This window comes from Pogona vitticeps, chromosome 2 (assembly GCF_051106095.1).
Source record: "Pogona vitticeps strain Pit_001003342236 chromosome 2, PviZW2.1, whole genome shotgun sequence".
In the NCBI taxonomy this organism is placed as follows: Eukaryota; Metazoa; Chordata; class Lepidosauria; order Squamata; family Agamidae; genus Pogona; species Pogona vitticeps.
The window spans coordinates 123,151,117-123,173,692 of NC_135784.1; the positions used below are offsets into that span (position 1 = coordinate 123,151,117).

General features: G+C 43.3%; 1 protein-coding gene and 1 long non-coding RNA gene across 7 annotated transcripts in view; one reads left to right on the forward strand and one right to left on the reverse strand.

Moving 5' to 3' along the window:
* Positions 1-21,782, reverse strand: LRRC8E (leucine rich repeat containing 8 VRAC subunit E). Of its 6 annotated transcripts, none has more exons than XM_078385862.1 (4): positions 21,451-21,782; positions 14,288-14,426; positions 7,935-13,705; positions 1-4,274 (listed from the first exon to the last, which is right to left on the reverse strand). In XM_078385862.1, the coding sequence occupies exons 2-3, from the start codon at positions 14,423-14,425 to the stop codon at positions 11,453-11,455; spliced, it is 2,391 nt and encodes a 796-aa protein (XP_078241988.1). In that variant the 5' UTR covers position 14,426; positions 21,451-21,782; the 3' UTR covers positions 1-4,274; positions 7,935-11,452. The 6 variants fall into 6 exon arrangements, with proteins under 6 accessions (XP_078241988.1, XP_020656053.3, XP_020656054.3 ...); XM_020800394.3 differs by having other exon boundaries at positions 14,288-14,430; XM_020800395.3 differs by lacking the exon at positions 21,451-21,782 and adding an exon at positions 20,277-20,704 and having other exon boundaries at positions 14,288-14,430.
* LOC144586884 (uncharacterized) overlaps positions 21,713-22,576 on the forward strand; it is a 13,569-nt gene continuing 12,705 nt past the window's right edge. Inside the window, exon 1 of the long non-coding RNA XR_013541958.1 lies at positions 21,713-21,828. This is a non-coding gene — a long non-coding RNA (uncharacterized LOC144586884). The remainder of the gene's footprint in view (positions 21,829-22,576) is intronic.

Consider the following 22,576-nt stretch of genomic DNA (forward strand, 5'->3'; position numbering starts at 1 on the left):
TAAATAGTTACTCGCCAGCTTTTATTAGTGGTCTTTAGCAGGTTATTACATCAGAGATGAACCAGAAAATCATCAGAGATGAAACAGAGGCACATGTTTCGATCCTTTTTATATATGTGTGCCCCCTAGATGTATGTAGCAAAAGCTATTATACAAATGGACCCAGGAGAAAAATCACAATCCTTGTAGAATCCTACTGTCTTCCCATCTGGAAAGCAAAATGAACAGAATGCTACTGCCAGTTTATACATGCCTAAGGGAAGTCATGTACTGTAAGTCTTGGTGGCAAGTTCATGAGATCAGACCTGTGCCCAGGAATATACGAAGAGCACCTCTTCAGTAAGCAATAGTTTGCTGCCATGATTTCTGCAGTTTCTCATATAGAAGTGTAAAGCAGAATTAGGATTCTGGCTAATGCTTTCTTAAAAGCATTAGCCAGATTCCTAATGCTACCTTAATTTAATTTTAGTCTAATAGTTTTCAGTCAAGACTACTGACTCTTCTACTGTATTCTAGTCTGTCTAATTCTAGGAGCATAGTTTGGGTCTTTTTAATTGTGTCTGCATTAGAGTCAAGCCTTAAAATTGCATCACAAAGTAATTTACCTATAATCAAATTCTAGAAAATATTTAATTTGCTGTCACTTTCTTTCTACTATTTTAATCTCTTCTGATTAAATTCCACCTTCTGTCCTGTTTGTTGGAGCATAATACTATCCTTAGATCTGATCCCACTGTTAACTTCACCATTATGAATGGGTGATTACTGTCTTTCCTCGTGTTAACTGTTCTGTCAGAGAATAAATGAACCTTCCGTCTAGAAACATCCACATAGTTGTGAGCACTACTTGAATATGCAGAAAATAAAAGGGTATACTGTGTTAAATTTATTGGAACCTATAATCTGCAGATCAAACATATATTATCCTAAATAAGATTAAAGTAGTGTTATTCATGTTTTTACGTCTGGATTTCCAAATCTAGGGAACTCTTCAAAAATACCACATGGCTCAGAGATTTTAATGGTAATGATGACGACCCATCCTGGCATTAATATTGCCTAACAATATGATGAGAGTACTTGGAAACCTCAAACCCAACTCCTCGAAATAATAGTTCCACTGTAGCCGTATGTCTGCATTATAATACTGGGAAGAAGTTGCAGGTACATGAACATTTGTCATAATTATCACTGTGCCACTGGTAATAAGCTTTACCACCAGAGAGTTAGAAGATCATAGTAAACTATCAATCAGTCCACCACCCCATCCCAGCTCCAACTTAAACAAAATGGTAAAACCTTCTGTGGCTAAACCTCCTCTGCTCCTATTTTTTGTTCTCTGTGCTAGCTCGGCCTATGTTGTAAATCCTGGTAGTATATCTTTTTATTTACCATAAACCATGGTTCTTGCAATGATATCACTTCATGTTTTCTATCCATTTTCGTGTACTTTGGACTTCCATCCAGATATACAGTACTCCATGAAAGAATATCAACAGCGCTATTAATGTCTTTTTAATGTCACTACCATGTTTTGTCCACAAGTGAGCACTCTTCAAAATTCCCTCTGCTGGTGCAAAGGGTCAAAGCAGGTTGGAATCCTGCTGGTTAAACTGTCAACTCATGTGACTCAGAGTTAACCTTTGTCTCCCCAGATGACTCCAATACTTTCACCAATATTGTGAGCCCAGCCTAAAGACATTTGACACCAATTAAAATGGGTGTTTGTTGATACTGGAAGGACAGCATTATCTGAAAAAGTAATGTAGAAGGTAACTGTGTTAGTCTGTTGTAACAATTTACTGTATACTAGCAATAGTAATTAGTCTTATAGGTGCTAGATAGCTATATCCGGTATAAAGCACTAGCTGAGCAGCAGGCAAGGTTAACTAGCCTTTCTGATAATCCTTTCTCATAATCTTCCAGATAACACATGGCAAGCCAGGAAACTGGGGACCTTGCACTAGATGTTCTGTTTGTTAACTCCTTCCTAGAAGTTCTCTATTTGGTTTAGCTAATGAGTAGATTGATCTCTGCTGTGACATTTACTGTAGCCTTGCCAAGCAATCTGTCCTCCTGCTCCTATAAAGTTTCCTGAGCGTCTTGTTCCTTGCTCTGCATGTTATCGGCTGTTGGGCTAAACCAAGATTGCCCACAATCCTCTTTTTGCTTTTATTGTGTTTTAAAGGGTGTGGACTGTGCACATTTGGCAGAAAGCAATGTTAACTCCACCCTCTCCATTGCCTCTTTAATCACAGAAACATGACTGTCTGAAGATGGGAAGGCTGTTAAACTTGGCTACCCTATCCATGTTGAACCAACATTCCGATCAGGCTTCTAGCTGATGTGGAGAGGACACCTGGTTATAGCACTCAGTAATCCAGACAGTTATGTTTCCATAATTAAAGATACAGTGGAGTAATGGGTTGAGCATGGTTCCTGAATTCATATGGGCTCCACACACTTTAAAACACAACTGAATAGGGCTTCTGTGTAACTTTGGCTACAGTGAAGCATGTCTTGGTTTCAACCAAAATATTTTGACAATGTTGGTTTTTCCTTGAAAATGCAAGCTAGAGCAAGCTAAGTTTCCAGGTGGGAATAATATTTCCTGTGTTCTTGGTTCAGTGACAGTAAACCTTTCAATTTATATGACATACATCATTATATATCTGTAAAATATGGGACTTTGTCTTGGGTTTTTTTGTTTTTTGGTATTGGGAACTCTAGTAAAAAGAAGGAATTTTCCCAAGCTTTGCCTGTTAACAAATGCTTTTGATAAATTGTAGTGATTTTCCATCCTTGGCTTTTCTTCTTGCAGTTAAAAACATCCCTCTTCCCTATCTCGGTGTTTCGGTTACCCATCTCATATATCTTTCCCTTTCCTATCATAAAATCTTTAAAAGCTTCAACCCATTTCTAAGATGGGGAGGAAAGGGAGATGGAGGAGACAGAATTTTCATTTGAACTTTCGGGTAGGTCTGGATGTCCTGTTTCTGCTTTCTCAGAGACTGCTACCACAGTAGTATGTTTGAAATTTGAAAAGGATTAAAGGGTATAAAGTTAAATTCCTTTTTTCTGATGTGCTTATGTGTTTATTTTGTGACCAGGGCCTGAAAATTCTGCCCAGTCTTCCATTCCCAATTCAGAGTGAAAACTCACATCTAGGAAACAGCTCTCACTCATAGCTGAGAGGAAAATGGAAAGTCGCCATGAGTATAGTTGGTCACACTGGTCTGCCATATGCAACAGGAAAGCAAAATCATTGTAGACATCTGGGATGTCAAGGAAGCAATGGTCTGCTCGCACTTGCTTAAAAGAATACTTGTGCAGTGGTTGCCGCATCAGCCACAAGAGGGGGTAAGCCCCTACTACCCCATAGAGTATTACCAAAAACAGATAAGTCGTCATCAACTTCTGCAGAATGAAAGCCAGGCTATGGGTACAGAGGAAAGTAGAGTAGCCAGTGAGGTTCTCTGTGTTCAACCAGCAAACATGCTTGAAGGAGATGGACCCTACGCAGTTGGAGGTATAGCCCAGCACAGTTAGAATTTTTATCACTTTGAAGATTGTTTGTCCCATGTAAACCATGTAAATCAGACTAGCGCCTTCAGTATGCACTCTGAATCTGCGGATTTTCTCAAAGAGTGCCCGTCCCTGTTCCCTGTCCTTCCGGTCCAGAATGGGAGAGGATGAAGGGGAAATCAGTTGTTCTTGACACCCTCCAGCATCAGTGGTTTTGGGTAGCCCTTGGAAATGCTGGCAAGCCATTTCAGAAAGAGCCTTGGTCGTCCAAGGTGACTCAAAACATTTCATGAGGATGGATAAGAAATGTTCAATCTTTGATGAGGTCTTAGGGTACCGGAACCAGAAGTTGCTGCTTGCCATTAACAGAAGTGAGTTGCCAAGTGCAAGATAAGGAAAGTACTTAGAAAGCCAAGGCAAAGTTTTCTGATAGCAGACATGGTTGATGTACAGGTACTGCTGGTAATCAAGGTTGATTGAACGGCCACTGTTTGCAGCAGGAAACACTTCTTTGATGGCATGATCTCGAGCTCCAACCTTGGATGTAGCTGCTGTGGACTCATTTAATTTGTCATTCAGAGGCAAGCATGTCATTTGGTCAACAGAGATGAGCAGGGTTCCTGAGAGAAGAGAAACCATCAGCATTGCCAGTACTAAGTAATCCATCAGGACATCCCACCAAGGTTTTAGCGTTTGGAACCGGGCATGGCTGTTATTATGGAAGGTCACTTCTGTCAAGGTAAACATATCTAGGAGAAATAATAAGAATTCATAAATCCATTAATCTCTCTCCATTTCCCAGTAATAAAAGAGCCTGGGTGCTTCACTCAGGATCAAGACAGCTCTGGATTTGCAGCTGCATGTTATATTATCAAAAATGGAGAATCAAGCATTTTTGCTTTTCTTGTTACTGGCATCGCAAGAGGTTCCTGCAGGCAAAGCATGCTGGAAACTCATTTGAATGTCCCCAGACCCTTTCCTCTTTCACTCCATCTGAGGAATAGAGATGGAAAAGTTAGTTTTCAACTTCTTCTTTTTTTCAAGTTCTAGCCAGTAAAAGAGATTTTTCCAAACTCTGCTTTTGTAATGTCTTGCCTGATGAAAATCCTTCATAAGAGAGAGAGAGAGAGAGAGAGAGAGAGCGAGAGCGTGTGTGCGTGCGCGCGCGCGCGCATTTTTATTTATTTATTTATTCATTCATTTATACTTGGTCTGCTTTTGGTTGAACTAGTAAACTAGTCAAATCCCAAAGAACTGGCTGCCTAGAGTAGTCCACCACGACTAGATAGGCGGGATATAAATTAATTAAATAAATAAATAAATAAATAAATAAATAAATAAATAAAACTTTTAATGAGCTGCCTGTTATGCCAGAAAAGGCCAAGCCAGTGGAACCTCTTGGAAAATAGTAGTTACGTTTTTGATTTGGGATCTTAGAACTCTTAAGATCCCAAATCAAAAACGTAACTACTATAGTTTGGCTTGTCAGTATAATATAGGCAGTGTTTTCACCTTCTGGATTATAAGTGTTTGCTTAACTTTATCTTTCACACAGAAAGCAAACATGGAGCTGTTACAACAAGAATATATGCAACTATTTTTCACATATTGGCATAATTAATTGTCCTTTATTCCACATATTTCCTCATAAGCCGCCCAGAGACCTTCGGGTAGTGTGGGCGGCATATAAGTTAAATAAACAAATAAACAAATAAACAAATAATAATAATAATAATAATAATAATAATAATAATAATAATAATAATAATAATAATAATAATAATAATAATAATAATAATAATAATAATAATAATAATAATAATAATACCGACAACCTACTTCACCCTGCAGTTTGTGCCAACTTAACCATATAGGGTTAAATATAACATTATACAACTGAAACTTGCTCACATACAGTAATGTGAACTTCCCTTCCCTTCCTCTCCCCCGCAACCCTCTGTGTTCCCCTAAAGTGTCTGAGAGAGTTCCCCAAGTCTCTGGAATAGGCAAAAGGTAAAGGAGAAGTGAAATCTGATTGTCCAGTGATGATGTTCCACTGGCAGAAGGAAGTCACTGCATATAAACCATAATTTTTATATGCACTATTATAGTGTTGTGTCATATTTTAATAATACTTTTAAATATTTAAATAATAAAAGTTCTCCATGCCTCAGTACAGTATTATTTTAAATTCTAGCAACCTTCTCAACTGCTGGTTTATTCTGTCATAGCCCTTCTATGATAACCCTTTATAAGTGGAATCACATTTTAAAATATTCAGGTCACTGGTTCTTTTTGCCATTTTATTTCTCCTGTAAATGTGAACAACATAATATAATGCTTGACAGTTAAAATATTCGTATCTTAAGAACTTCTTCCCCCTAGATTTTAACACATAAATTCATGCCTTAATCTAATCACTGATTTTAAAGATAAATATATACATAAAATCCCTGAAATTCATCACCAGACTTGTATTTTTTTTATTCTATGTAATGCTTTTGGCACAGAAAAGGAAGATATCAATGCCCAAATTAATAATATTTATGAGAGATGGAAGGCCATGATAGATTGTGGAATTGTTCAATATACTTGAAAATCTCTAGAAATAATACAGAGGTGTTAATCAAGACAAATCAATCTTTAAGTCAATGGGTCAGGAATGGAGCAATTTGTGGTCTTCCAGATGTGGCTGGAATATAATTTCCAAGCCCTCACCATCAGTCATGCTGCCTCAAGTTGACAAAAGCTGGGACATCTATAGAACCACAGTTTCCCCACTGTTACTGTAGCTAAATAGCAACAATTCTCTCTTATTTCATACAGATTCTCATTATATCCCTGTTACTCTGAGGTAATTAAGCTCGGTGGGGCTGAAGGCCATCTGTCAAATTTGCCAGGAGCCCAAGGGCTGTACTCCCAAGGGGCAGAGCTAAAGGGGCTAAATTTGTGTATTCAGATTCTTTCTTTCTAGAATAATTAATACAGTGGCTAAGCACTGTAAAGTTTGCTACAATCGTTGTTTGTTACCTGAAAAATTAGTTTCACTAAACAAAACATTTTTAATTCAACAACCCCACCCCATGTCCAATTTTTTACATTAATGAAAGGATTTGAAAGGTCCTCAAAACATGGCAGTACCTTCATATCCTCCAAAAGGACACAAGTAACTTTTGAGGCAATTTTGCTTCCCCCATCCTTGAGGGATGGGGCCTCAGAATGCAGGGGCCCACCAAAATGGCCCTAAGGGCTGCATGAAGCCCACAGGTCACATGTTGCCCAGTCTTACTATGACAAGACTTTACCACACAAGAAGATGAAGTGGAGAATGTGTGATTTTTAGAAAATGTTCCCACTTGCTATTTTTCTTTCCCAGCTTTTTGTATACCCCTCTCATTTTTCAAGGATGGCTTGTTGTGTCCACAGACACCTCTAAGAGGGGTTTCAGAGTATTGTCTTCTCTCCAGGGCTTAGTGTGTGGTCCAAATCATAAATAGATAGGTTCAGAACAGGTAGAAACATGGCAGGCATGGGACCTATGGTCTTCCAGTCTCCCTTAGGGGGCTGATAAAGCCTCTCAACCCCCCCTCCCCCAAGATGACACACATCTGTTTCCTTTAGTGAATCAAGCACACATTTAGTTGGTGTATGTGAAAGCTGTGATAAAATCCTAGTCTGAATAGAAGTAAAAACGACAGTTACTTCAAGTATACAGATAAAAAGTAAAGGTACCACTGAGCATTAATGACCTGACGAGAGCAGGATACAAATAAGTATATGCTGTATAATAAATTAGTGGAGTAGTTTGTACTGAGTTTGTATAGAGACAGGAAAAACTTGTGATCTCTACAGCTCAGCCTTCCCCAATATTTTGACTATCAGCTCCTGCCCACATGGAATGGAAGTCGAAATCATCCAAAATGACTTCTGAGGGGAAAGCTGCTCTGGTGGTAGCACTTGCTTCAGCCTTGGTCCCCTCTTTCATCTACTGCTAATAGGAATCAGCCTTTAGGCCTGTGCCATACAGATAGTGAAGACGCTCTCTCCTTCCTGTCCAAATAGACCAAGCTAATGTCGTCAGTTGCTCACAATAGTATGGTAGTTTGCTCAGATTGGTGCCAAGTAACAGATAGCTTTTAACCGAGCAGTCCTAATCCTGCCTGAGCTCCTTGAAGCAGGAAAAGAGGTAGCACTTTACTACCACTACCAAGATGTGTCAGAGGCTTTTCTTAAACATAAATTGGAAGTATGGTTTTAGCATATACATGCTCAGGACACACATATATCCAGGAGTTGTGTGCTTGAGCCTGTCCTCCCTCAGGTCTCTCCCAGGCCCTGTAGATCCTTCAGGTGACCCTGCCCATCGTCTCTGACTTCCTTCCTTCTCCAGCCTGGCATTAGTTTCTCACCTGCAAGCCGTCTAGTACCTCCCCTGCACACAGTCTTCGCTCTTCAGGAATATCACCATCTCTGGGTTTCTCCATTGGTTGTGATTTTAGCTTGCACACCACACTTCACTGTGGCTGTTAGTGCATGAGGCTTTCGTCTGTTTCCATGGCAGCTTCATACAAAAGAGAAAAATCGAGAGGGGGTGGATGGAGGGAGTGAAGTGTTTGCTTGTTAGCCAGGACTCATTTGCTTTCAAAGCCCTTGCTACCAAATGTGACAAATTTCCTCAGAATCCCTTCACCTTTCCTTTTGCCCCTCAGGCACATACAAAGTAAGCAAGGAATAAAAGAATCTGCTAATATCATTTAGCAAGTTAATCACGGACATTACATTTGCTTCATTTACTCCCATCTCCCTAGGAGCTTAGGGAAGCATATGCTGGGTTGCCTTATCCTACTTTTATTCCCACAGTCCTGTGAGACAGACTCACTCCTCTGAGCATGTAGATTTAATGACTTCAACATCAAATCAGAGGGTAACTACATGGACATTTCTCCCACTGTTTGGTCCATTGTGGGTACAGGCTGGTTTGCTCCTTTTGCTGGTGATCAGATGATGTAATTGCTAGAATGAAACAATGTCCCTACACACACTTTCTGGGACCCTGTCAGGGGCTACTCTTATTTAGATGCGGGTAGTATTCCTCCATTTTGGGTTCATTTCCAGGATATGTAATCACTGGCATCGAACCAAAGCAGATGTTCCTGCTTTTAATTTCCAGCTGGTTTCAATTTCCCAATATCATTAGTGACTTCCACAGACAGCTTAAGCACGTAATGATATTGGGAAATTGAGAAATTAAAAACTTAATCTGTCTGTTCCTACATGGAGCAGAGGGAGGAAGCAAAGGTGGTGTGTGTTTTTTTAAGTCAGTTAGGGCAGTGTGGATGTGCTGTACCTTTTAGAGAATTTTTTTTTTTTAAAAAAAAAGCTTATTCCAGAAGCAGGGGGGATTTTAGGCAACTAAAATGTAATGGTTAGAGACTGGTTTTCTCAAGTCTGGAGGATGTCAACTGCAAGTCAGAGCGGACACCAACTGCTGAGAAGAATCATGAGAGGAAGTGAGTGGAGGGGCAAAATGAAGGTGGTTTTTCTTTGCTTTTAAGGAGGTTGATCAAATATGAAATGCACATGCCATGTGGATGCAAAGATCGTGGTGCATTGCTTAACACCAGGTAGAGGAATAGAGGAACAGATGAATCACGGAGCAAACAACCCACCCACCCCACAAAATTGGCAAAAGTCCACACACAAATGGATGTAGTTGTGGTCCAGAAATCTCTGTCCTGAGAATAGACTTGATTCCACATTTTAAAAAAATGGGAAGTAGCAGCTTCTTGATTCCCTGCAGTTTACAATACCCTTACCTTTCTTGTCAAAAGGAAGCCCACAACTAATAGACAGCATAGAGGTGCAATCCCAAGATAGTCACAGTCTCTCTCTAATGTGCCGTGAAGAATTGGCTATTTTCATTATACTTCAAAATCATGCCTTGTACAACCTCAACAGATTTTATTTTTATCTTGATTTTATCAAATTCATCTTGCAGCACCTCAAATAGTGTCAGCCGCTAGGTGGCAATAAGAGGCAACAGAAGACTTCAGAACTGTCTTAGTGATAAAATATCAGGTGTTTGAGGGGGATACAGGCACAAAAGAAAGCAACTTGAGCTGCCCCACTTTACCCCTCAAGCAGAAATGTAAATCCAGCAGTCATCCAACATCCAATCAGTGGTGGAAATCAGCCAGTATGCATGTCGTCCTTCAATTTCATCAGCTTGACCCTTTTAAGTCTGCAACAGTATCCGTATGACAGATATAACAGAATGACTCCCAGAAAGGATTCCAGTAGTTTTACTAGACCACTTTGTGCTGCAATCACTGTTTCACCTCACCTGAAAGCCAGTTCGGTATCTTCTGCAAGCTTCTTCAACTGTTAACTCCAATCAGTGGTCATAAATGAGGCTATTTAAAGGCATTTAGAAGTTTCTGAAGTACTTTGCACAGAATGTGGTCTGCAGTTGAGTGTTACTGCATGGAATAAGTACATAGGGCAACTGTTGCAGGGGGGCCACCGAGCCTGAAAATGTTTCCCACCCTTGATGTAGTTAGTGGTCAGTGTAGGATTCACACTTGTGGGGGAGGGGCTGAATTCAAATCTCTACTCAGCCACAATACTTTCTGGGTGACCTTGAGAAAGTCACGGTCTCTCCACTCCAAAACTAATCTCCTGGGGATTATGAAGCCAAAAGGTGAGAACCAACTATGTTGCACTGTGTCCTCTGGAGACAGGGTACAATACAAATGTAATGTAAGGAAATATGGGAACCACATACGTATGTTGCATTTCGAAGGAGAGGCAAAAATGTATTGCCTCTCCTTCGAAACAACCCTTAGGCTAAGGCAGGGCTAGGAATATGCGATTCTTCAGATACTGTTGTCCTGCAACAGCTGATGACAGTTGCAGATTAATTACACTCTGAGGGCCACGCATTCACTGCCTCTGTGTCAGGTGAATAGACATTTTTGTGTCTATTTGGCTTACAAAAATGGGTCCACAGTTACAAAACTGAGAAATAAGTTCCCATTACTTAGTGCATACTGCTGCTAATACTGAAGGTAATATATAGCCCATGTGGCTAGGAGCTGTTGATCTCCTTCATGAATTTGTTTAATCCCTTTTAAATCTGTCCAGATGGATGCCCATCACTACATCTTGTGGCATTGAAATCCATGAGGTATTTATGTGTTATGAAGTACTTCCTTCTGCCTATTCTGAACCTACCATTTTGCTTCATCCATATTCTACTATCATATGAGGACAAAAAAACTCCTATACCTTTTTTCCATGCCTAATTTTACAACTTTTTCATGTCACTCTTTACTTAGAAGAAAATATTGCAGTGAGGTGTGGGTGAAGATTGCTTCTCACATCCTCTTCTACCAGAGAAGCACCCCATAGCCAAGACTCTGCTGTAGGAACATGCCCATCAATGCAGCATTAGCTGGGACTCAAGCAACAAATGCACCAGAACATTTCAATAAAAAGCACAAGTACACACACACATGCATATATAAAAATAACTATAATAATGGACTTCTCTGGTGCAGGCAATTCTTTCTCATAAACGAACATTCTTGCAACTCGTCAGTTCTGAAAACTAGTTGTTATTACTAACAGTGCCACTTGCTGCTTTTTTTGTATTGTTTTGTTTACTTCGTTGAGACTTTGCTCCACCTGAATATCAGGTTTTCAATTCCTAGCAGTCTCCATTCCTTCCTAGTATGAAAGTTTTCCATCCCTGCCTTGGTTCCAGCCTGAGATGGATCATTGTACTAGGGCCACCCAGTGGCATGAAGAAAAAAGGTGGGACGTTTTATAAGATTTAGTCAGTCAGACACAGCCAGATCCCTCTATGCACTGTATCTGGGTGATCAACACTTGAGAAGGTCCCTTAGCCCTGCTCTGAATCTCCTCATCAATCGTCCTCCATTCTCTCCCTGACTTCTAAAGGCAATGCCTCATACAGATTGCTTTCCACCATGAGGCCACTGCGCTTCAGGGCTGGGCACTTGCCAATCTCTGAGGGCAGGGCATCAAGTTGGTTCCCTTGCAGCTCTAGCTTAGTGAGCAAAGACAGCCAGCCTACACGGTCAGAGAGATGGCGCAGTTTGTTGTGTCCCACTTTGAGGACCTTGAGTCTCTTGCAGAAGAAGATTTCAGTAGGCAACTCCTCTATGGAGTTGTGAGAAACAGCAAAGTAACTGAGGTTTTGGAGAACCCCCAACCCAGGAGGAATAACCTGGATGTTGTTGTGAGAAAGATCCAAATAATTCAGCTTAGTGCATAGGAATAATTGGGTAGGGAGGGTCTCAATGCGGTTGTGGCTGAGGTCAAGCTCCTCTAAGGTCTTAATCTTGCGGATATGGTCGGGGATGTTGGTAATGTGGTTGTGCCAAAGTCTGAGGCACACTAGCTTGCGGCAATGCTGGAAGCTGATGATCTCTTCAATGGAATACAGCTGGTTATCTCTCAGGTCTAACTCCTGCAAACTCACAAGGCTGAAGACAGCATGGGGAATACGGTCCAAGTTGCAATTTATCAGCTTCAGTTCTTGCACACAGAAGAGCTTCTTCAGGGTGTTGAGACTCATCAGCTTAATCCCATCATTATGGATCCGGAGCCTCTGTAAATGAGTGGCAAGATCAGCCACGCTGGCTGGCAGTTTGGACATGTTGCTATGCAGCGTCAGCACCTTCAGGTTCCTCAGCTCACGCATGCATTCCAGACTTCCTGCTCGGTTTGTCTCCTGGTTGAACTGCCCCACAATGTACAACTCTTCCAAGCCTCTCAAGTTGTAGGTCCATAGTGGTATGTCTTTTATATCATCAAACTTCACAAGCATCACCTTCAGGTGTTCACGGAAGAACATAAGAGATGTAAAATTCAGCTTAACAGGGGTGTTGATCAGTGCTAGCTCTTGGAGGTTGACCAACTGAGTCACTGAGTTTGGGAAAGTAACATCCTTGAGGAGCTCCAGTTTCAGGGCCTGCAACTCAGTCAGCTCAAAGGTGGTGTCAGGCAATCCAGACAGCATGAAGAGATGGAGTTCCAGCCGGTCATGAGCATTTTTTTGCAGCTTCTGTCGCAGCTTTTCCACCGTCCACTCATAACTGAGATTGAGCTGCTTGAGCTTGAACTCACTGACCTCAGAGAGGAAGACAGCAAAGCGCTTGGAATAGAGAGAGTCATACTGGTCTATGAGGTGGAGCATAAAAGCAAAGTCATTCTTGACATCAGGGATGTCCCAGATGCCTGTCTCCTCACGGGCAAAGTCAAAGGAGTACTCTTTGAGGGGTCTGTGAAAGAGCCAGTAGAGTGTATAGAGACAGGTCATGCCATAGATGCCAAGGAAGCAGATGTAGCAAATGGCCAGCTTGGAGAACAGGTGGGCTTTAGTGTGATTGCAGCAAAAGTGATCGTAGCCTGTCATGTCCTCCATCTTGATACTGCATGGCACTATGAAGCTAATGTTGGGAATCAGGATGGCATTATAGGTAGTAATTATGAGAAACTTGCAGACTTTGAGGATAGTTTGACGGATGTACATGGTATAGAGAATGTCTCCTTTTTCGACATGGAGCCGAAACTTCTTCACTTTTTCAAAGAGAGCCTTTGCCTGCTCACCTTCCTTTTTGTCCAACAGGCTCAAGGAGGAGGGGGAACCTGTAACCTTCTTCTCTGCAACCGATCCCCTTAAGGGAGAGAGTTCCATTGTCTCATTACCAGGAGCACTACTTTTCCATCTCCGATCCATTTTCTCTGAGCTTACATTTTCCTCTTCAGATACTTCTGAGATGGCTCGGGTAGTCCAGGGTGAATCAAAGCACTTGCTCAGGATTGAGATAAAATGTTCAATCTTGGAACTGGTCCCAGGAAATTTAAACCAAAAGGAGGCACACACCATGAAGATGAGGGTGTGGATGACAACCAGGTAGGGAAAGTATTTGGCATACCAATGAAGAGCTGTCTCGTAGCACATCTGATTGATGTAATTGTACTGCTGGATGTCTAGGTTGTTCTGTCGGCCACTCATTTCCTGGTAGGCAGAAGAATGAATTGGCTCTGAAGCACTGACTCGTCTTTTGGTGAAATCTTCGCAGGTTACATCACTGAAGGCTGTACCATTCGCAATGTGATTGGGAAGGCAAATAATCCTGTCCTGTATGACCTATAAAGTCAAGTAGGAGAAGACGAGGAACATGACATATTACAAAGTAAAATACAATGATTACGATAAGGTGGAAATAAATGGAAGAGCCCCAGTATGGTTGAACAGAGTTTGCTACTTCAAGCAATAGGTGGAAGATCACATTTTTAATACATCAACATCGCCAATGATAGAAATCTAGCACAACAGGGAGAGAACCTCTTTCTCTCTGATGCATCAAGTTGTTATTGTTTTTACATATAAGTTTTGATTATTTTTAAAAAACTGGGGATCATTACAAATGGAATTAGCCTCAACTGCAGTCTGACCTGATATTATCCAGCGTTACCACCTCATTATGCTGCACTTGTAATCAGAATAAGCCTTATTTATCCTTGCCAACAATGCCATCTTTTGGGCCTCCAGCTCCCAAAGAGTTGACTGCAAAGGACCACGAGCACCTGAAAAGGATGCTGCCAGTCCAGTGGTCTTTTCTGCACCCACCCAGAGTGTCCTCAACAGCTTTTTCTCCCACACTTGGTTCAGCGTCTACTCCAACATTCCACTGGGAAATGCAACTTAGGCTCCCGCATATTCACTTACCTGCAGAGTACAGCCGAAAACTCCTATCATCAGCATTGCAATGGTGAGGTACTCTGACAACACATCCCACCATGGCTTGAGTACCTTGAAGGCAGGCTGCTGGTCTGTGAACTGCTTGAATTCGGCTACCGGGATCATACTGCCTACCAAAAAACGCCAATTGGTTAGAATTGTTCATATCTCTTCTTCCAAAACTGCAGATTTAATCTGAAATTGCTGGCTTATTTCTGGCCGCAGGACCTATATTATTTCCTTGTTTCCTCCCCTATGCATCAACAGGTAAGATACTAGCTCTGCAAAACACATATGAAAGATTTGGCCTGATCTTCAACCTAATACCTTCTACAGTATATGTGCTAGATTACAATGTCCATTATCCCACCTGTATGGCCAGTGATGATGCTGGTTTGCGATAACAGGAGATGCAGGCCAACGTTACTGAAGAGATGGCTATCCATGAGAACTAAGGCTATTGAACTGGGAGTACACAAAGAGGAAAATAACTTCTAAATCAAGGCCTGCCCTAAGACACTTTCACAGCTGGTATGTCTATGAGGATTCATCATCCAGGTGAAGTTATCTAGAAGCTGAGCCATGGCAATTGGACTTCGTTCTTATTAGGATGAAACATTTCCCTACTCATCCAAGGAGCTTCTTCAGTCTGAGGAGAGTTGGTAGGAGATCCCTGATATATCCTCCACTTGGTCTCCCTGGTTTGAATAGGCTTATTAGATGGACAAAGAACACTCATTTGATGACCAAGATGTACTGAGAGAGGGGTCAGGGAGACCATACATGTAGAAAATCCCTCAGTCAACAAGGGTGGAGGCCTTAGATACAATCTGTCTCCTATTTATCACACTACCCTTTCATCCATTCCCAGAAAGATCAGGACCAAACACACCAGAAAGGCCACTATTGACAACTGTTAAGGACCCATGACAATGGGTGGAGAAGGACAGCAGCGTGGCATTTTCACTCACATACCCCCCCTCCTTTGTCCATCTAAGGAGCCTATTCAGACCAGGGGGAAGTGAAACCAACATATATCAGAGACCTACCAACTCTTCTCAGACTGAAGAAGTCACTTGGATGAGTAGTGAAATATTTCAGTAAGAAAGAAGTCCAGTTGCCATGGCTCATCTTCCAGTTTCACATCTGAGACAGAAATGAAACTAACAAAAGGACTCTCTTTGTCTCTGTTCATTCACTCACCCATCCACTCATTCAATTTGTATCCCACTCCCATTAATGTCACGGCACTACTCTGTGGGTTACAACTCATATACAGTAATATAAAAAAAAATGAGAGATGGGCAGCTGTGATCTTGGACAACAACTATCATTGATCTTAGTAGGCTAACCTACAGTAAGGTATCATGGGGGTTAAAGTGAAGATCATCATTCCTTGGTATAAGGATCCTCTGAACATTTTTTACATTAACTGCTATCTTTTTGTTGGGCTTGTTCTTAGATCCGCCAAAGAGGTAAGTTTATCTCAGTACTGGGAAAAGTTTGTTCATATGCCGCTCCCGCTAGCACTTAAAACACAAATAATTCTTCCAAGGACCAGCTTCGGGACAAGCTTCCTAGTAGGTCAGTAAGAGTGCTACAGAAGAAATCTCCCAGGCTGTTACCTCTCCCTGAGGAGGAAAAAAACAACCCTACTATTACTGGCTCATATTTACAAATGTCTTTAAAAACAGCAGTGGTGAAAGCCCGGCTTCCTCCAAATGTTGTTAGAACCACATCTCCTCTCAGCCATGACCATCAGTCATGCTGATGGGATTGGTGGGAATTTGGAGTCAAGCCATGCCAGGAGAGCATCAGGTTTGCCAGTCCAAAAGTATAGAAAAATAAGATGTGCCAACTCTGGTTCTGGGAGGCTTTGCTTTAGACAAAACAAAAGACAACCTGGTAAGTACTTCTCAACTTTTCTAGCAACCCTTCAATTTATTTATTTATTTATTTATTTATTTATTTATTGTCCCCAAATGAACCGATGCTGCTTATAAGTTTGATTTTGAAAAATTACAAGCATATGTCAGTGCTACATAGTAGCCAAACTTAGGGACTGCAGATTGATGTAAGCAGGAAACATATGTGGACACCGTCATTTGGCTCGCCCCAACAGCGATCCATATACCCATCTATACGCTTGTGTGGACAGGCCCACGGCCTCCTATAAAAACTTATCATAGATGTAAATGTACAATCAGGTTTTCTTCTAGGACAGTAAGAATTACTCACAATATAGAATTCATGTTGACCGTTGGTTTGTTTTCAAACACTGCCAACAAAAAAAATATAATCCTTGGATGGACTGAAGTAGATATATTGATTTTGTTTGCTGTAGGTCACACCAAGTTTCCTCATCCTTTTTTCTTTTGGTCAGTGACCAGATGGCACTGAGCCTGAGTAAACATTACATGTATATCTGGGCTATGGTTGAAGCCTCTGCAGGGATCCCCAAAGAGGAAGACCCACAATGATTCAGTTACTGTACATTTGTGCCCAAGAAACACCAATAGAATGGAGTGGTCTTTGAAATTCTGGTTGCTATAGTAGCTCTTCTCCCACAACACTGATGGGTAAGAGTTCGCAGATGTCAGACCAGCAACAAGAATGTGCCAAAAGTATCTAAGTCCAACATCACCTTTGTCCTACAATCCAGAAAGATCTTTTGGGGATAGTAATAACAGAGGATACAGCTTCTTCTACTTCCTTTTCTGCAAATCTAATGTCCTCAACAGTGGCTTCTCTTGAACTTTTAGAACCAGAGAGTAGCATGGCAACACACCAGATACCCACTGAATCCTGCCCCTACACTTTCAATATAGGATGCTTTACTGGTTTTCATGGACCTATATTACATGTATACAGCTCTGATTTCTAAACACAACCTTGTCAGCAAAGGTACAACCCGTTAAACGTGTGTAAGATTGAGAGACTTGTCACATATTTTCTTATGCATTATTGTTGCTTTCAACTTACAGGTTTTCAAGGTATGTTAGAGGTTCAAGGAGTAATTTGCCACTGCCACACACACCCAGTGAAATTCATGGCCACACAGGGATTTAAACCCAGGTCTCCTGAGTCCTAGGATGGCATTCTAGTCACATCACATTGTATCTCTAGCTGTTGTTACCCACACAAATTACAGAGGGAAGGTTTTACATATCCAAACTGTGGTTAACAGATTAAGGTTTGGGGGGTGGTAAGTGTGCAAAATGTAGGCTAACAAGTAAATGTGCCTGTATTTCTCTAGACTCATTATTCTAAACAGGATTGTCAGTACTGTGATTTAAAAGATGTAGAGTGCAGTAATCAAAATATGACTCAAAATGGTTTGAGTCATATGGTCCCCATAGCTGGGTTATTAAAATGGTGTTCCCTATTCCTTACATTCACAATATACATGGGTACTGAGCTAATCCTTATCCTGAGGACTGTTATTCCAAATGGCTTTTTAAAAAAAGAACAGAGAAGAACAACTGTGGCACAAGTTTTTCTATTTTTCTTTCCTTTCAGGAGCAGTAGAATATGGTTTTTGTTATTGGCAAGATCCAATACAGCCACTGGTCATCAGGATATTACCAATAACTAGGTGGCAGCTATACACATTACTGTACCCAGCTGGTAGGCTTGGGTTGTTCAAGGCCCAGCACAGGAATAACCCTCAAGAGGAACTTCTTTCACTTTGCTAAGAACCTGCATGTGATTTTCTTTAGAGCAGCTCAAGACATTTCTGCTATCTGTGCCCCAGGCAAAGCTGTGAGTGGCACCCTCCCCCAGTCAAGGCATAAACATCTCACAAGGGATTCCTCCCTCTCCAGATAGAATAACAAAGGGAATGACTAACAATCGGCTGCCTTTTTATGACACCAAAAGCTTCCTGAGGTCACTACTTTGTTCTGACTGATGGTTGGCCTGGCCTGGCCTGGCCTTAGGTTCTTGCATAAGAATGTGTCTGAACAGCTGCAACAGTCATTGTCTTCCATAAAGTTGGGGTTTGTGTGAATGCTAAAGCAGCTATTTACATACCTCTGCAGATTACAATTAAGAAAGAGCAGCCAAAACAGAAGGGCTGAGAAGCAGGGCAATTTTCACCAATTAAGCTAATCCAGGTCTTGATGGGGCTTGTAAAAAGTTAAGACTTTTTAAAAACTTGTGGTGCAATTTTCCATGGCAAGATATCTCAGAACTGGAAGAATTTCAAGGAATCCTATCTACTAAATCTCCCAACACAAAGGGAAAGGGGTTTTAATAATATGTGTTTTGGTTCCCAACCTGTCCTCCTTGTAAAGGCAAAATAATACACCCCTGCCAAAAGGGAAGAGAGTAGTAACCAGATATCTGATCTTGCCTCACACATATACACCAGACCTGGCCCTTCCTATGGTTCTGTCTGTCCATCTCTCTCAAAAGCTGAAAACAAAACCCAGGAGTCTGTTCTGACTCCAATCCAACTCTTCCTTTCCATTCAGTTCTTAGAAGGAATTAAAGATTTCTGAAATAGTAAAAGTGAAATGCTCACCATCGAAGGTCACCAGCTAATTTTGAGAGTCAGACAAACCTAACCTTCCCCCTGCAGACAAAGGTTTGATTCTAAGGGGCCTTTTGAAAATAGCTCAGTAGTAAAAGGAAGGAAGTTTTATCCGTTTTCCCCCACCCCCAGGATTTTGCCTGTTGCTGCAAAAAGTAGGTTAATACAAATTACGGTACACTTGTTAGCTTTTAAAGTGCCAGGACTCCCGTGTTATTTGTTGCCACTTCTCATTAGCTACTGCAAAAAAAATTAAAAAATATAAAAAATATAAAACACCAGGCTCGCTTCCTACCCCTCGGAGCGAAAACCCGCCTTCTCTCACCACAAGATTCAGCTCTTTCGGCGGAGTGGGCGGGGCCCCACGAGCACTGAAGCTCCTCCCACCATTCAACTCAGGTGTAAACCTCGCCCGGCGCACGCTGCTCGCGGCGGACGAGAAGCTACGGGCACATGTGCAAACCCTCCAAGAAAATAGCTCGCATTTGTCGCAAGCGGGAGGGAAAAAAACGACTGGGAGAGAAGAAAACACTTTCCACTTGGCTGGAATTTTTTAAGCTTTCTGGAGAAATGGGAAGATCTTTGCGCCTGACCGCTTCTGCGGCAGTGGCTCCCGATAAGAGCAACAGAAAAAGCGGAGAGCCGTTTCTGAAGCAGGGATGCGGAATACATTTTTAACAAATAAATTGAGTATCTAATTCGTTCCGGCATGACGTCTCGCATGCCATTTCTAGCTATAGAGGGCAGCAACACGATTAGGACTCTTCGATCCAAGAATTTGTTCGCGTACACTCAAATCCGAGTAATCAGGTGACAGACAAGAAAGATTGTCAGAGTAAAAAAGGTACATTAGGCAAAGGGAGGGTTTTCGATCCAACTGGCTGTAAAGGCCCTTAGCATATCTAGCTCCGCTTTGTTCCCGCCAGAATAACTACAGTAAACACATTCAACTTTAGCTTATCTCCAGTGATTGCGTAAACAAAGGAAAGGGTAAATCAAGGTGCTCGAGTTTCGTGGCATAGACATGAAAGGACCTCTCCCAGTCCCAGGTTCTGCCTGCTGGGAATTTTGAAGCTCACCCCAAGAATAGGTAGATGCTGAAGGGACCACAGACAGACAAAAGTGGGAGACGGACACCGTTGGCTGCCTTGCTCTCCAGATTATCTACTCCCCTTCTTTCTAGATTTACGAGCTATTTTTCTATGCCACACCCACCCTCAACAACCTCTAAGGAAAGTAAGTCTCTAAACAGAAAGAAAAGCAGAGCCAATCCACGTTTGTCTGCTATGGAAATCTCTAGCCGGACAGTGGCGGGAAAGGGCTACTGGTCACACAGCAAGAGGGCACCGATGAGCCAGGCTAGGTTAGATAGCCTCTGTAGCATCCAGTTTACCCATGTTATAGTGGACCAGACAATTCTTCCACGTATTGTTTTGAGTTTACCTTCTCTAAACTGTTGTTAATCCCACAGCTTCTCCGGCCACCTGGCCTGACCGAGCACCTGATCTCTCTGCCTCACAAGATATGCCAAGCGTGGTCCCTGGGGAAGCCAGGTTAGTATCAGCTGGAATCGAAACGCTCAAGCGAGCTTTAATGGCCTTCTCTTCACCTCTCCCTGTACTGTGAACGCGCCCACAACGCGTCAGGGCCGCCGCCGGCGCGCCACCGCACTTCACGCGGCTGCCAGGGTCCTTTCGAAAAGTTGCGGCTTTGCTCCATTCGCGGCCTTAAGGCTCGCTCAACCTGTTTTCAGGGAGCATCCCTGGAAGACGGGCGGTAGTAATCCAGAGCGGCCCTCTGAGCATGCGCGAGTCTTCTGCGAGTTTTTGGCGAAAGGGCTTCCAAGAGCGCAAAGGGACCGAAAAGTTTAATTTTGGACGACAACTCCCAGAATTCCTCAGCTCACACGGCCGCCCTGTCGGGCTAAAGGGGATTCTGGGGATTGTGGTAACAAAAAAAAAGTAACTTCGCACGTCTCCTCAGGTTACGCTGCAAACTCCGAGAAGCCCAACATTAAGCCTGAGGAGGGCATTCCTATGCCAAGGAACAAATACTGGGCAAGGGGAGAGGAATCCCTTCAGCTGATTGTTTCAATTTTGCCCCCGGTCTTGAAGACTCTCATCGCCGTTCCGACCACCTGCGAAAGAGAGGTTTACCCTCCGCCACGCTTTTCGACTGACGTGCGCTAGAGTCGTCACCGCGCCCTTGGCCGGGACAAAGCCGCACCCGCACTTTCGGGGGCGGCCGCTCCCTCGGCGCCGGCAGGAGCTGCCTCCAGGGACAAAGGCGGGCGGCGCCGACAGCCCCAAGTATGATCGAGGGGAAGGGGTCCGTCTCCGCGAGGCGCCTTCCACGTGAACACCGCGGCTCCGGCTTCCCCGTCCAGGCGAACTTTGCCTCTCCTCTGCCGCCTTCTCGTTTGCACGCCGCTGAAGAAGCGAAGCCAACCGGGCGGGCGGCTTCCTCTCTTCCTCCCTTCTCCCCGCCCGCCCCGTCCTGATGGAGAAGCAGCGAGCGCTTCAGGAACCGCCCCCGCGAACACCTTCACACGCCCGTCGAGCGGCTCCTGCTGCCCCCCACCCCGTCCCTTCCCTGGGTTTCCCCCCCAACCGCTTGCCTGGCGTTTACGGCCTCTCCGTCCGGGCGGGACTCAGCCACCTGGCCGGGCTCTCCTGTTCCGGCCACCTGAACCGAGCGATGGAGGCCCCGGCCCCCCGCGTTGGCTTCCCCGGGAGCGGTGTTGTCGTGTGCTAGTCGCTGCGCCCGCCTCCGCTGGCAGGCCTCTCCCTCCCCGAGCGCCTGGCACTCCCGCCTTCCTCCCCATCGCCGCCGTGGGAAGGGAGGGAACCTCACGAGGAGCCGCGACACCCGCGAGGAGCCCGCCCCGGCGGCCCACGCAACGCGAGGAGGACCAGCCCGAGAGGGGCCCGGGCGGGAAACCGCCCGCTAGTGACGGAGGATCGTGAAACTGTTGCTTGGAGACTTTTGCCTGCCGGTGGGTCACGTCTGAATCAGGCGCAAGGGTGGGATTCGAATTGGGTCGATTCTTACGACGGAGTTTTAAAGCGCCGCCTAGTGGCGGCGCCCGTTGGTAGGAAATGTGCCCAAATGTAGCTCAAACAGCCGACAGGTCGAGAAAAGGGCAGCCGCGTCCCCACCCGTAGAGTCACCGGGAGGGTTCTGAGGCCTCTTGGGGAAGCGGGCTGAGTTGGCCGGTGGCTGGCACCGCAACCAGAAAGGAGGGTCTCCATCGCCCACAGGGAGTACAGAGGAGAACGCAGATTTGTACGACATGTACAATACAATGTGAATTTGTCAGTGCAGCTGCAGAAGTGGACATGAGTCTTTATTTATTTATTTATTTATTTGAAATAGTTTTCTCCCTTGTTTTTTTTCTTTAAAAGATCCAAAGCAGCTTACATAATTAAAAAAAAAACAGTATTTAAAAGCTAAAGGTGCTAAGTATATAAGTACAGTATTTAAATAGAATTAAACCAGTATTATATTAAAATGGTGAATAGAATCAATATTAAAGCACATTTAAAACAGCAGAGCACAACAATCCATTCAGAACCCCTCTCAGACCACCAGTCATTAAGGAAAAGCCTGCCTGAAGAGAAAGGTCTTTGCCTGCTTGAGGAAGGACATCAAAGACGGGGCCAGCCTGGCTTCCCATGGGAGTTAGTTCCAGAGTCTGAGGACAGCAACAGGGAAGGCCCTCTCCCACCAAGTGCACCTGAGAA